The 12,485-nt window shown below is 39.3% G+C and overlaps 2 protein-coding genes across 7 annotated transcripts in view; one reads left to right on the top strand and one right to left on the bottom strand.

Annotated features, from left to right (window-relative positions):
* ORC3 (origin recognition complex subunit 3) overlaps positions 1 to 12,247 on the bottom strand; it is a 70,172-nt gene extending 57,925 nt beyond the window's left edge. For all 6 annotated transcript variants that reach the window (XM_090279654.1, XM_090279655.1, XM_090279658.1 and 3 more), the window contains exons 1-3: positions 12,170 to 12,247; positions 8,780 to 8,834; positions 1,755 to 1,852 (exon numbers count right to left, since the gene is read on the bottom strand). In XM_090279654.1, the coding sequence (XP_090135780.1) occupies positions 1,755 to 1,852; positions 8,780 to 8,834; positions 12,170 to 12,193 (177 nt within the window). In that variant the 5' untranslated portion in view covers positions 12,194 to 12,247. The remainder of the gene's footprint in view (positions 1 to 1,754; positions 1,853 to 8,779; positions 8,835 to 12,169) is intronic.
* A 118-nt stretch (positions 12,248 to 12,365) lies between these two features.
* The window catches only part of RARS2 (arginyl-tRNA synthetase 2, mitochondrial), a 62,604-nt gene continuing 62,484 nt past the window's right edge, over positions 12,366 to 12,485 (top strand). The window contains exon 1 of the mRNA XM_090279652.1: positions 12,366 to 12,434. Within this exon, the coding sequence (XP_090135778.1) occupies positions 12,399 to 12,434 (36 nt within the window). The 5' untranslated portion in view covers positions 12,366 to 12,398. The remainder of the gene's footprint in view (positions 12,435 to 12,485) is intronic.

The following is a 12,485-nucleotide window of genomic DNA, read 5'->3' as shown; positions in this document are numbered from 1 at the left end:
CATAGATATAGTTAAGCATAAAGAACATGAGAAGTGGTAGGGAATGAAACTGGACAAATATGTAAGGGGACAGACTAAGAAAATATGTACTTCATGTTGGCGTTTGGATTGCATCCTGTGGAGATAACCGTTGAAGAGAACTGAAACAGAGACATAATTAAATCAGGGTTAGGAAGGGTTGATCTGGCAGCACTGTGAAGGCCCAATTAGAGGGGATGAGAAGCTATACGTACTGGCAGCAGAGCTGGAAAATCCCTGCAAGAAGGACTTTTCTAACTTGCCCAATGGTGCCACAGAGACTAGTAGCAGATATGAAGGGTTTTACATCAGAAGCAGGGATAGTAGTTAGGAGAATATTATGACAATCAGGTTAAGAAATGAAGAGGACAGCTCTGGCCAGGTGGCTCAGCTGGTTGGAGCGTCATCCCATAACGTCAAAAGCATGCGGGTTTGATCCCTGATCAGGGTGTATATGGGAGGCAACCAGTGATGTTTTTGTCACATCAATGTTTCTCCATCCAGCCCCTCCTCTCTCTCTCAAATCAGTAAACATATCCTTTTGTGAGGATTTAAAGAAAAAAAAAAAAAAAAAAAAAAGAAATGAAGAGGACTTAAACCGGAAACCTTCAATGGTCACATGGATTACATGAATGAGCAAAGCTACTAGGTATAAACAAAGTGTAGTGGGAAGCAGTAATAAAGTGAAAAGTGTATAACCATCCCATATATATATTGGGTTGGTCAAAAAGTCCGTTATATTTTTTTCAGTAAAATAAAAGACACACTTTTCATTTTCACCAATAACTTCATTGATTTGGATATTTTGAGTATATTGGCTATCTCCTGCTACTGGCTTCCAGTGGGTAGAGGCCAGGGGTGCTGCTAAACATCTTCCAATGCAGAAGACAGCCCCAAAGCAAAGAATTATTTAGCCAAAATGTCCATAGTACCAAGAAACTTCACAAATCACTTTGACACATTTAATCAGTCACAACTCCTTCTCCATACACTGCACAAATATTTTTTGCATTTCAGTTGCGTTTTTACTTTTCTTGAAATAATAAAGCATTAATACACCAAAAAATGTTGCATATCTTCTTCCATCTTTAACGTTAAAATAGCTGCACAAAAATTCACTGATTTTGATAGACTTTTTTCCAAATGAATGCTGATATGACACCTGTCACAATACAATCTAGCAAAATTGTTTTGAATGAAGTTAAAGACAACTAGGCACTACTAGAGCCACATATGGAAAAATGTAATGGACTTCTTGGCCAACCCAATTCAACACAGTGTTGGTCAAACAAAGTAAGTCCACTCAAGATGTTGACCCTTTAACAACAAATCTACTATAAGGGAGAAACTTTTCAGAGCTGGAATATCAAGAGTATGGTAACTAGATATGAGGATGAGAGAGTGATGTAGTTTAAAATAGCATGATTTCTTACTTGTGTAACTTAATTGGTCATTTGAAGAGTGCCAGTACTTCAAAGCTGTTAAGATATGTAAAGGACCCTTTGCCTTAGCAAATATCATTATAAACCTATGTTCTAGTACCTGAAGTTATGCTTAATACTAGGAACATAGGGTGTTTTTTGTTATTATTGTTGTTGTTTTAGGATATACAGATTGTGCTTAAACAATATTCCAACATTTCATCAATTCTCTTGTAAACTGGTGGAAAAGATGGGAAGCAACAAATATGAGATTTATGGTATTAGAGAAATATTGTTATTAAAAAATGTATTCACCTCAGTTTCAGATTTCATCTGCTGCCACATCAACTGATAAGTTTCAAATCGAAGCATACTGTCCTCAGACTCATTTTTTCCTTTATTAAAATACTCCTCTGTAAACAGAGAAAAATTAAGTTAATGTCTTTCTTATATAACAAAAGTTAGAAAATCTCTGTACAAAGTCACACAATAAGTGATGGGGTTGAAATTTTTATGTACCTCAAATACATATATATTTGAAGATAGGTAATATTCAATATCCTTTGTATTCAATCTTATTTATATATCTTATACCTTGCTACAATTATTCTATCTATAAGATTAAATATCTTTTTAATTTTTAGAATGTATTTTTTTTTATGTATTTTATTGATTATAGTGTTACATTTGTCCCAATTTCCCTTCCCTCTTCTCCCCTCCACCCGGTGGTCCCCCTCCCTCCAGTTGTTCCCCCCTTTTAGTCCATGTCCATTGTTTGTGCGTATAGTTCTTCTCAACCTCTCTCTGTCTACTCCATTCCCTCCTAATATGCTTCTTAATTCCTATACCATCTCCCTCCTTCTCCCTCTTCCCCTTCCCTGCTGACCTCCCCCCAATATGCTCCCCATACCTATAGTTCTTTTTCCCCTCTCATTGCCTATTTAGTTTGCCTTTGTTTCAATTCCCTAGCTTCTGTTGTTGTTTCTTGTGATGCAGTTTTCATTTTAGTGTTCATAGTTTTGATCCTCCTTCTTCTAAACCAGTCCCTTTAACATCTCATATAACAGTGGTTTGGATCTAATGAACTCTTTCAGTTTTATTTTGTCCTGGAAACACTTTCTCTGCCCTTCTATTCTGAATGGCAGCTTCGCTGGATAAAGTACTCGTGGTTGTAGGTTTTGGATTTTCATTACTTTGAATATTTCTTGCCAGTCCCTTCTTGCTTGCAGGGTCTCCCTTGAGAAGTCAGCTGATAGTCTAATTGGGACCCCTTTGTACATGATTCTTTTCTTCTCTCTTGCCGCTTTTAAGATTCTCTCTTTATCTTTAACTTTTGACATTTTGATTATGTGTCTTGGAGTGGTTCTCCCTGGGTCCAGTTGTTTTGGAACTCTCTGTGCTTCCTGGACCTGTAAGTCTATTCCCTTCCCCAAGTTTGGGAAGTTCTGCTTTATTATATTTTCACTTAATTTTTCAATTTCTAGTTCTTCTTCTTCGCCCTCTGGCAATCCGATCATCCGTATGTTGGATCTCTTATAGCTGTCCCAGAGGTTTCTGATCCTCTCATCATTTTCCTTGCTTCCCGTTTCCTCTCTCTGCCCTGGTTGACTGTTTGCTCCTTCTCTATGTTCTGGTTTGTTGATTTGAACTCTGGATTTTATTTCCTCACCATCTCTCTCGTATGTGGTTTTGTTCCTTTCAGTATGAGTGTTTTTCAATTCTTTCTCATCTTTTTCCAGATCTTTTGTTAATTCTGTAAGCCACCTGATAACAATGGCCCTGAACTGAGCCTCTGACAGGTTTCTTATTTGTTCATCTGTCAGGTTCTTCATCTGTTGCCTGGTGAGCTGCGCCACGGGGATTTCTATAGTACTCTGCCTCATTTGGACAGATGCGTTTTGTTTTCTTGGGCCAGCTATAGGGGGCAGTGCCTGTGTACTCGTCACAACCCAGCGACCGGTGGCGATCCACAACCTTTTTCGCAGCGCTGTGGCCCTTTGTCATCACAACCCAGCGACCGGCGGTGGTCCAGCAACCTTTCTCGCCGCACTGTGGCACTTTGTCGTCACTGCCCAGCGACCAGTGGTGATCCACAACCTATTTCGCAGCGCTGTGGCACTTTGTGTGGGGGCGGGGGTCCAAGATGGATTCCTGCAGTTATTCCGCTAGGAGACCGGATCTGTCCTCCTGCCCTCTGGGCCTCACTGTTCGAGGTGATGCAGTGGCTGCTTTTCCCAGCGTTGGAGCCGCAAGCTGCCGGGATTAGACTGCAGCTGAGATTGCTCTTCCTGCCACTGTCCCTGGTGCTACCGCAAACAGCACCGCCCCCTTTCACTCTTCTTACCTGCCCAAAGGGCGCCGCTGGTTTATAACTTCATACGTTGGGCTTCCGTGTAGCTTTATTTTCTGGAATTTCTAGTTGTCTTTTGTTTTGAAGTAGTTGTATTCCTCTCTAGTTGTAGAAGGAGACCGAGCATGTCCGTCTAAGCCTCCATCTTGGCCGGAAGTCCTAGAATGTATTTCTATCATTTACTTCTCAATTTCTCTATTTAGTGGTTTTGATTTGATATTAATATATTTATTATTTCCTCTTCTTCTAAGGCCTTGTATACTTGCTTCATATATTTGCTCTGAGCTCTCCTTTATTAAATGATTCTTACTACTATATTCTTGTTTATTTCTTCAACTGACATAGTTTTAGTCCAGACTTTTATTTATTCTGTCTGTATTATTTTATATACTTTTGGAATGTTTTCCCCCAAATGGTTAGCCATTTATCAACATACCAATTGCTACAGTCATTTTCAAACTTTTAAAACCACGATGCACATTAAAGAATACATCTTATTTCATAATCCTACACACACGTAACAAAGACAAAAGTCCCACAAAAAAATACTTATCCTTATCACGTGATTCCAAAAGTTTTCATTGCTATTGTTTTTTAAAACTCTCATGACCCACTGAATTGATTTCATGACTCACATTTGGATTATATATAAAAATCTTCAGTTTAAAAAACATTCACTTTTTCTGATTTGGGATGCCCTTATCATCTAAATACATACTTACATATACACTTTGAACTATCTGTGAACTTTTTCTTTCTTTCCACTGAATCCAACCATACCAGTCCTGAACTGTTTTTAATTATTGTAGCTTTGTAGTTCATTCTTTTAAGTATGTTTTATTGATTATGGTGTTAACAGTTGTCCCAATTGTTTTTTCTTTGCCCCCCTCTGCCAGGTATCCCTCTTCCATTCAGCAATCCCCACCCATCCACCCCCACTTAGTTCATGTCCATAGGTTGTGCATGTAAGTTCTTTAGCTTCACCCATTCCTATACTATTTCTAATATTCCCGTTTATTTTGTTCCTATCAATTATCCTTACTGATCCCTGCACCATTTCCCCCTTTCTCCCTCTTCCCCCTCCCAACTGATAACTGTCCAAATGATCCCCACACCTGTGATTCTGTTCCTATTCTGATTGTTTGCTTAGTTTTTGTTTTTTAGATTCAGTTGCTGGTAGTTGTGAGTTTGTTGTCATTTTAATGTTCATAGTTTTGACCTTCTTTTCTTAAGTCCCTTTTACATTTTATATAATAAAGGCTTGATGATGATGAATTTCTTTGTGTTACCTTGTCTGCCCTTCCATTCTAATGACAGCTTTGCTGGACAGAGTAATCTAGGTTGTAGGTCCTTGCTTTTCACCACTTTGAATACTTCTTGCCAGCCCCTTCTTTCCTGCAAGGTTTGAGATATCAGCTGATAGTCTCATGGGAACTCCTTTGTAGGTAACTCTGTGCTTTTTTCTTGCTGCTTTTAAGATTCTCTCTTTACTTTTAGCCTTTGGCATTTTAATTATAATGTCTTGGTGTGATCCTCTTTGGCTTCAACTTGTTTGGGACTCTCTGTGCTTCCTGTCCTTGTATGTCTATTTCCATCACCAAATTAGGGAAGTTTTCTTTCATTATTTTTTCAAATAAGTTTCCAATTTCTTGTCTTCTTTTTATCCTTCTGGCACCCCTATGTTTCAGATGTTGGTAAGTTTAGAGTTGTTCCAGAGGTTTTGTTTCTTTCTTTTCCTGGAGTTTTGATCTGTTCTTTTTGGGGGCCATATTGTTTTTGCCTCCTCAATTTGGCAGCCTCTGTGTGTTTATTTCTGTGTATGGGTAGAACTGCTTTGATTACATCTTAGTAGTATGGCCTAATGTAATAGGTGTCCTGTAGGGTCCTGTGGCACAGCTTCCCCAATCACACAAGTTGGGTCCCCAAGGTGTGCCCTTCTTGTGGGCTGAGTACACTCTCCTCTTGAAGTTGAGCCATGGTTGCTGTTGGCAGATCAATGGGAGGGATTTACTAAGGCTAGTCAGCTGCAAGGACTGGCTGTGAGCACTAATCACCAATCTCAGCCCTCTGGACAGGATTATCTGTGCAGGGGCAGGGTGGTGGTGCTCTAACATGGTCTGTAGCTGTCCACTGGCTGTGCAGGCCCTGGGGTTTCTCGGGTGCTGCAGGCCAAGGTCAGTTCCCACCTGTGTTTTGTCCAAGGCACCCTGCCTGAACTATAAAACAATCTGTGATGGCTGCTACTAGTGCCAGGTGTTGAGCTCATTGAGGCCAGCCGTTGGTTGGTTGACAGGACTTAGGATGTTGTGAAGCAGGAGCCAAGATCAGCCATTTATATGGAAAAGCAGCTTGGATGGGCCCATAGGATGGGTGGAGTAGAGTCTCTGGGGATATCCAAGGTGGGTCAAACAGTGTTAGCCAGGTTGATGGAATCTCAGATATGACACCAGCTAGCTGGCTCTGTGGACAGAAGGTTTAGAAAACCTTCTAAACCTTCTGCTGGCCTTGATGCTAGACACTTCAGTTCCTCCCTGTATACCACTGGTGCCTTTCAAGCACTACCTCAGTGCTGGAGCTCAGAGGGAGTGAGCCTGAGTAGGTACGTTTATGTATGGGTTAAGTGGAACTTCTTGTGGCTCCAGCAATTTCTACCACAAACTCCTAACCCTGGCTTGGGGGCCTGGTGTGGGGCTGAGACTCCTTGTTCCTGAATTTTTATCCACCACATGTGAGTGAAAGACCAGCTGTTCTGCATCTGTGCCCCTCCTACCCATCTTGAGGGAGGTAGTTTCCTTAATTCCATATTTCTCGGACTTCCATTCAACTTGATTTCTGATGGTTCTGAGTGACAGTTGTTCAATATTTTGGTTACAATTCTGACGTGATTGTGCAAAGAGGTGAGTCATATCTGCCTGCACCACCATCTTGACCAGAACCTCCTATAGTTCTGTATAGATCTGGGTCTTCCTCCCATCATCACAAAACACCGTAATTCTTTTAAAAATATTTTAAGCCATTCTTTAAACTAATTTTGTCATTTCTAAAAAATAATTACACTGGTATTTTGATTGGATAAAAGACAATGTAGATTGTCTTGGGGAGAAATATTAATGTGGTAAAAATTCACATCCAAAACCCTTCCAATACTCTTCCTTTAATCAATATTCTACATTTCCTATAGTTTTCTACTTTCCTTCAGATTTCCTGTTTACTTCTAGGTGTTTTATTGTAATAGCAAGAACTTTCATGATATTACATAATTGTGAAAGTATATATTTTGCTCCTGAATTCAATAAAATGCTGTTAGTATTCCAACAACAAATTTCAATGTTAACTAAGAGCTTGGAATAGAAATTCTCTTTCATGTTAAGTAACTTTCCTTCTAATCACAGTTGACTCCGTTTTTAACAAATATTTTTTAAATTTTATCAAAAGACTTAGAATATACTGAAGTCATCATATGATAAAATGATAGACAAGTTTATAATATGAAAATGTGAACAAAAAAAGCAAGGAGATATACTAAGAACAAAGCAAAATAACAAGGTAGCCTTAGATAAAACTAGTCATCTTTGAAAATGAGTAAAATCATATAAAATGTTGAAGTGACAAATCAAGACATGAATATTTTTGTGCTGAATAATGCTGCATTAAAACACTTACCAGTCAGAAATTGGAAAACAAGAGCAGTAGGACACTTGAACCTGTTACCATAACGTCTCTCTGTCATTCAGCAACAGTCATTTAGCGAGCAAATAGGTAAAAAAATATGCAAGCACTGAGAGGAGCTCTTTTAAAGAGTAACAATCAGCTCTCACTGTTGACAGTTTAGCTCCTGCTCCTACTCAGTTCATTCTGTCACTCTCCACAGAATCTTACTGTGGAAAGGGAGAGTTATCAGTCTTTTCTTAGGTACAAATACCTCCAAGTCAGGGGACAGATGGTGGGCACAATGCAGAGCACTTTTCTACTTGTTCAGACAATTTTGTTTCAAGAATTGAAGACGCTGAAGGCAAGTGCTAATATCTAGATACGTTTTCTTCATTTCTGCTCCATCTGTTTTAAAGTTAGGGTAAATTCCTCTAGGATTTTCATATTATAACAGTATCTGATGGCCCTGGCTGGTGTGGCTCAGTGGATTGAGTGCCGGCCTGTGAACCAAAGGGTTACCAGTTTGATTCCCAGTCAGGACACGTGCCTGGGTTATGGGCCAAGTCCCCAGTTGGTAGTGCACAAGAGGCAACTGCACATTGATGTTTCTGTCCCTTTCTTTCTCCCTTTCCCTCTCTAAAAATAAATAAATAAATGCCTTAAAAAATAGTATCTCTTCATCTTAGATCTGCACAATGGAAAAAACCTAATATACTTCAAAGTTCATATTATACAATTATAAACATTAGGTTTACTAGTACTACTAAAAACTTTAAACAAATCTTAATCAATTATAGCTGAAATTCAATACAAAAACGTTCTAAGCAAAAATTCACCTCATAGTTTGAGAGGCAGTACTAAATAATGGTTAGACCATGGATTCAAAAATCAGACAGCTTGGGTTCAAATCCCAGCTCTGCCACTAGCAACATCACTGAGAAAGTTCTTCATGTCTGAGTATCCTCATTTGGTATATTCTAACAAAAGTTAAGTACTCACGTGATCACCCCCCCCCCCCAATCTAGGAAACATTTCCCTCACTCCAAAAAAAGTCCCTCTTGCCCTTTTGCAGTCAATTCCTCCTACTTTACCATAGGAAACCTCTTTTATAGAATGGTGAAATATCCTTTAAAGGACATTTACTTTCTAAATTGCCTTTTGAAGGTACATTTGTATTCCCTTTTAGGTTAGAATCCTGGGGTGTACTTTTAACCCTTTGACTTATGCCTTGGAAAATAACTGCTATGTCAACATGGTAGGTAAGCCAAGTTTAGACAAGAGAATTACTATATTCAGCTAGGGGAGGAAAACTAACAAATTTGATATTAAGACATCTTACCTATTGACACAGAGATTTTTCTTTTCTTGAAGTTTGGCTTAAATACAAAGCAGCCCTATAAAAAGAAGAAAAAAAAAAAAAATCCTAAAGTTAAAGTAACCAAGAAACAGATAAATCTACTAACCAAATATTTTATAGATAAGCGGATTTTTTAAAAATGTGATTCTTTAAAGTGCAAAGAAGTCATCCCCTTTCTAACCAAGTTTTAGAAAGAAAATTCTTAACACCCTTTGAGTGCCATGCGTAATTTGAAATTTGGATCAACATGAGAAAAAGTTATATCAATATATAACCTGAGGTACAAAAAAAGAACAAAACATAAAATATGAATTATTCCATTGTTATTTAAATTTATAGCTATCGAAAAAAGAGTTGCTGAGAGTGACATTAGCACTTTTGGGAAAATTTGTCAGTGTCGCTCACAGCAACGTTGGCACTCAGAGGGTTAAGTAATACAAGAACTATCCATCTCTTTCTCCTCCTTTCCATGGGATGTTCATGTTTTATTTTGCTCTTTGGGACCTTATCTAGGAGGTAGACAAAGAAAATAAATGATGGTGAAATTTAACTCGAAAGGTTCCATTTTTATAAAACTTAAGAGAAAAAACAACATTAGTAGTATACATTAAAATGAAGATCAAGAATATATAAAATACCCTGACCGGTGTGGCTCAGTTGGTTGGGTGTCATTCTGCAAAGCAAAAGGCTGTGGGTTTGATTCCTGGTCAGGGCACATGCTTCGGTTGCAGGTTCAGTCCCCAGTCAGGGCATGTATGAGAGGCAACCAACCAATGTTTCTCACCCTGTCTTTCTCCCTCCCTTCCCCATGCTCTAAAAATAAATAAATAGTCTTTAAAAAACAGAAGATATAAAACAGTTATGCTCTCTCATCTCAGAAGAAGTACTAATCATTTAATTAAACTCCAACTATCTAGAACCTTGATGGGAAATACATAATTTGGGCTATTTTGTTTCATCTTTTTTCACCTGATAAACTCTTATTCATTTATCCATTACAGATTAACTCAAACTCACCCACTCTGGGAAACCTTCCCCAATTCTCTAATTAAAATTATTCCTTCCCCTAAAATCTCACAATATTTGAGTATCTTTATTTTAAGTCACTTTCACTCTGTATCATAGTTATTTAGGGTCTGTACTCCAAAGTAGTTTGTGAGCACCTTCAGAGAAGACTGCATTCAGTTCATAATCATTCCCCAAAGTTTAGGATAGTATTAACATTTACATTAGGCCTAATTAGTACACAGAATGAATGCTTGCCAAATAATATTCCTGGTAATTTCCTAGCTACACTTAGTTTCATGTTACTTGACCACTGACACTTAGCCCCAAGTTACTGATGCTGTTTATTCTACCAATCCTAAAGCCACACATCATGGGCAGCTACTTAAGACTGCAATTTCTATGAAAAAGGATTATAAAATTATATCTAGAAAAAGGCATCTCAAGATAGTGCTAAAGACAGCAGTGAAAATATAAAGTGGCCATTTGGATTACAGGATCCAAAGTGAGAACTGTGCCTTATATTCTTATATCTGCTACCAGTGCATATATATGTTTAGAAATACCATGCAGTACCATGACAAGCTTGTCATGACCTCCTTTCTATGTTCATTTACAAATCAGAAAAGGAAAGGGAGCTCTGATGAAATCAGATACAAGGAGAATCAGAATGAATCCTAATGTATGGCCTGGGCAGTAATAAGGTTAACCACTCTGAACTCTGATCAAGGGATATTATATGAGATGGAGGAAGAAGTCTAGGAAGAGATTTGACAGCAAGAAAATATGACACAGAAAGAGAAGTTTAGATAGGTTAGGGGAAAAAAAAAAACCTGGCAGTTCCATGAACCCCAGAAATAGTCTTTAAAGATTCTTATTCATGTAAGATCCCCTTCATAACTATCTCAATACAACCATTTCTGCTATAACACCATAGGTGCTTTCCTGAAAAAAAAAAAAATCTCACAATTTTGCAATATATCAAAAATCAGTCTTATGCAACAGAAAGGATTAGGAGGCAGACCACTCAAAACCTATGGAACTTCACAGCCAGGGCAAACAAAAACAGTACCAATCCTAATTTTAAAAAATAGCTGTTACATCTCTCCTGGCATTTGCATCTAGCATCAGTTAGTCATTCCTTTGAAAACTTAAACCCTAAGCCTGTAGCTCTTCCTTGAAATGTAGTCTTGGAAGGCACTGTTTCTCATAATTTTAATTTTAATCAAAATTTAAAACTGACCCATGGTATAGCCTTCTTCATTAATCTGGTTTAACAGAGAGAAAAATGTCTGCAGCTTCGTATCTGCATTATCAGCTTTATCGGACAGCTTAACTTAGAGGGCTTCCAGTTGCACTCATAATATTACTAAAGATCTTACTTTGTCTATAGCAGTGTTACCCAACAGGATTTTCAGTTAAGGACAGAAGTAACATAATTTGCAGTAATATGTAGTCACAGCCACATGTGATTCATGAGCACTAGAAATGTGGCTAGTGAGACTGAGGAACTGAATTTTTAATTTTTAAAGATTTTACTTTAATTTAAATACCCACATGTGGCTAGCGGCTACCGCACTGAACAACAGAGCTCTAAAGTTTATACTCTTACCAACTACACTGTGTCTTGCAATCCCTGGCCATCTAAGCAGCCAATATGAGAGGGTCTAAAGATGTCTCTCTGTCTCTCTCACACCCACCCACCCACCCACCCTACACTTTTTCATAAGACTCCCTCTCTACCTCTACTCTCTGATTATATGGATTAATATGCCATTTTATTTCTATATTCTGGGCCAAAAGAATGTCTTTCTGCTAAAACCGCACTCCCCCCCAATTCTTTACCTAATTTTTACTCATTTTTCAGATCTCAGCTAAAATGATTTTCTCCAAAGGCCTTCGCTGACCCTCTGCAATCTAGATTAGGTTCTTCTCGTTCTTCTGCTCTCTCACTTAGAACTTTCTTTCTAACTAACATTTATCACAATTTGTAGTCAGTTTATCTGTTTAATGTGTTTGAGGGCAAAAACTGAGTTTATTCTGTACTCTAGTACCTAATGAAGTGCTTGGCGCACATTAAATAATTATGAGGGAAAAAAAGTACGGGAGACTGGGGCACATTTTCCGGGCATTCGACCTCCACAAGCACAATTTAAAAACCCTCCTGGCCAAAACACTAACACGTGGGCGTCTTTGCTCCCCAAGTAAAGTTAGCCTCAACTGAACCTGGAACAAAGAAGCCTCAGCTCTGTCCGCCGCACCTTGCCCAGAAGTCGGTACTCCAAGACCTACGTAACCTCCGCTTCATGACTTCCTCAAAAGGGAATAAGGCTGTCGCAGTCTCAGTGGCCGCCCACCCCTACGTACCTTGGACACCGAGGAGGTGGCCATCGTCCCAGCGGCTCGCGGGAATCCAGAAACTCGGGACTTCCCGCGCTCCTTCGCGGCAGCAGGGCAGAGGTTAGTTGCTGGCCACTGGGTTCTTGATTGGCCGGCACCAACCTCCGGGGCGGGCTTCCGGCAGGCGGAGGCGGGGCTGCACGGGGTGGGTGGGGCTCCGGCCAAGACTGGTGGGAGTCACTACGTAGAGGCCAACATGGCGTGCGGCTTCCGCAGGTCCATCGCCTGTCAGGTACGGACCCGGGAACTGGCAGAAGGAGGCTGCTGCGGAATCCCGCACCCC

The sequence above is a fragment of the Furipterus horrens genome, unplaced genomic scaffold (assembly GCF_987537825.1).
Source record: "Furipterus horrens unplaced genomic scaffold, mFurHor1.1.pri manual_scaffold_6, whole genome shotgun sequence".
Taxonomy (NCBI): domain Eukaryota; kingdom Metazoa; phylum Chordata; class Mammalia; order Chiroptera; family Furipteridae; genus Furipterus; species Furipterus horrens.
This window is presented reverse-complemented; position numbering and strand designations above follow the sequence as displayed.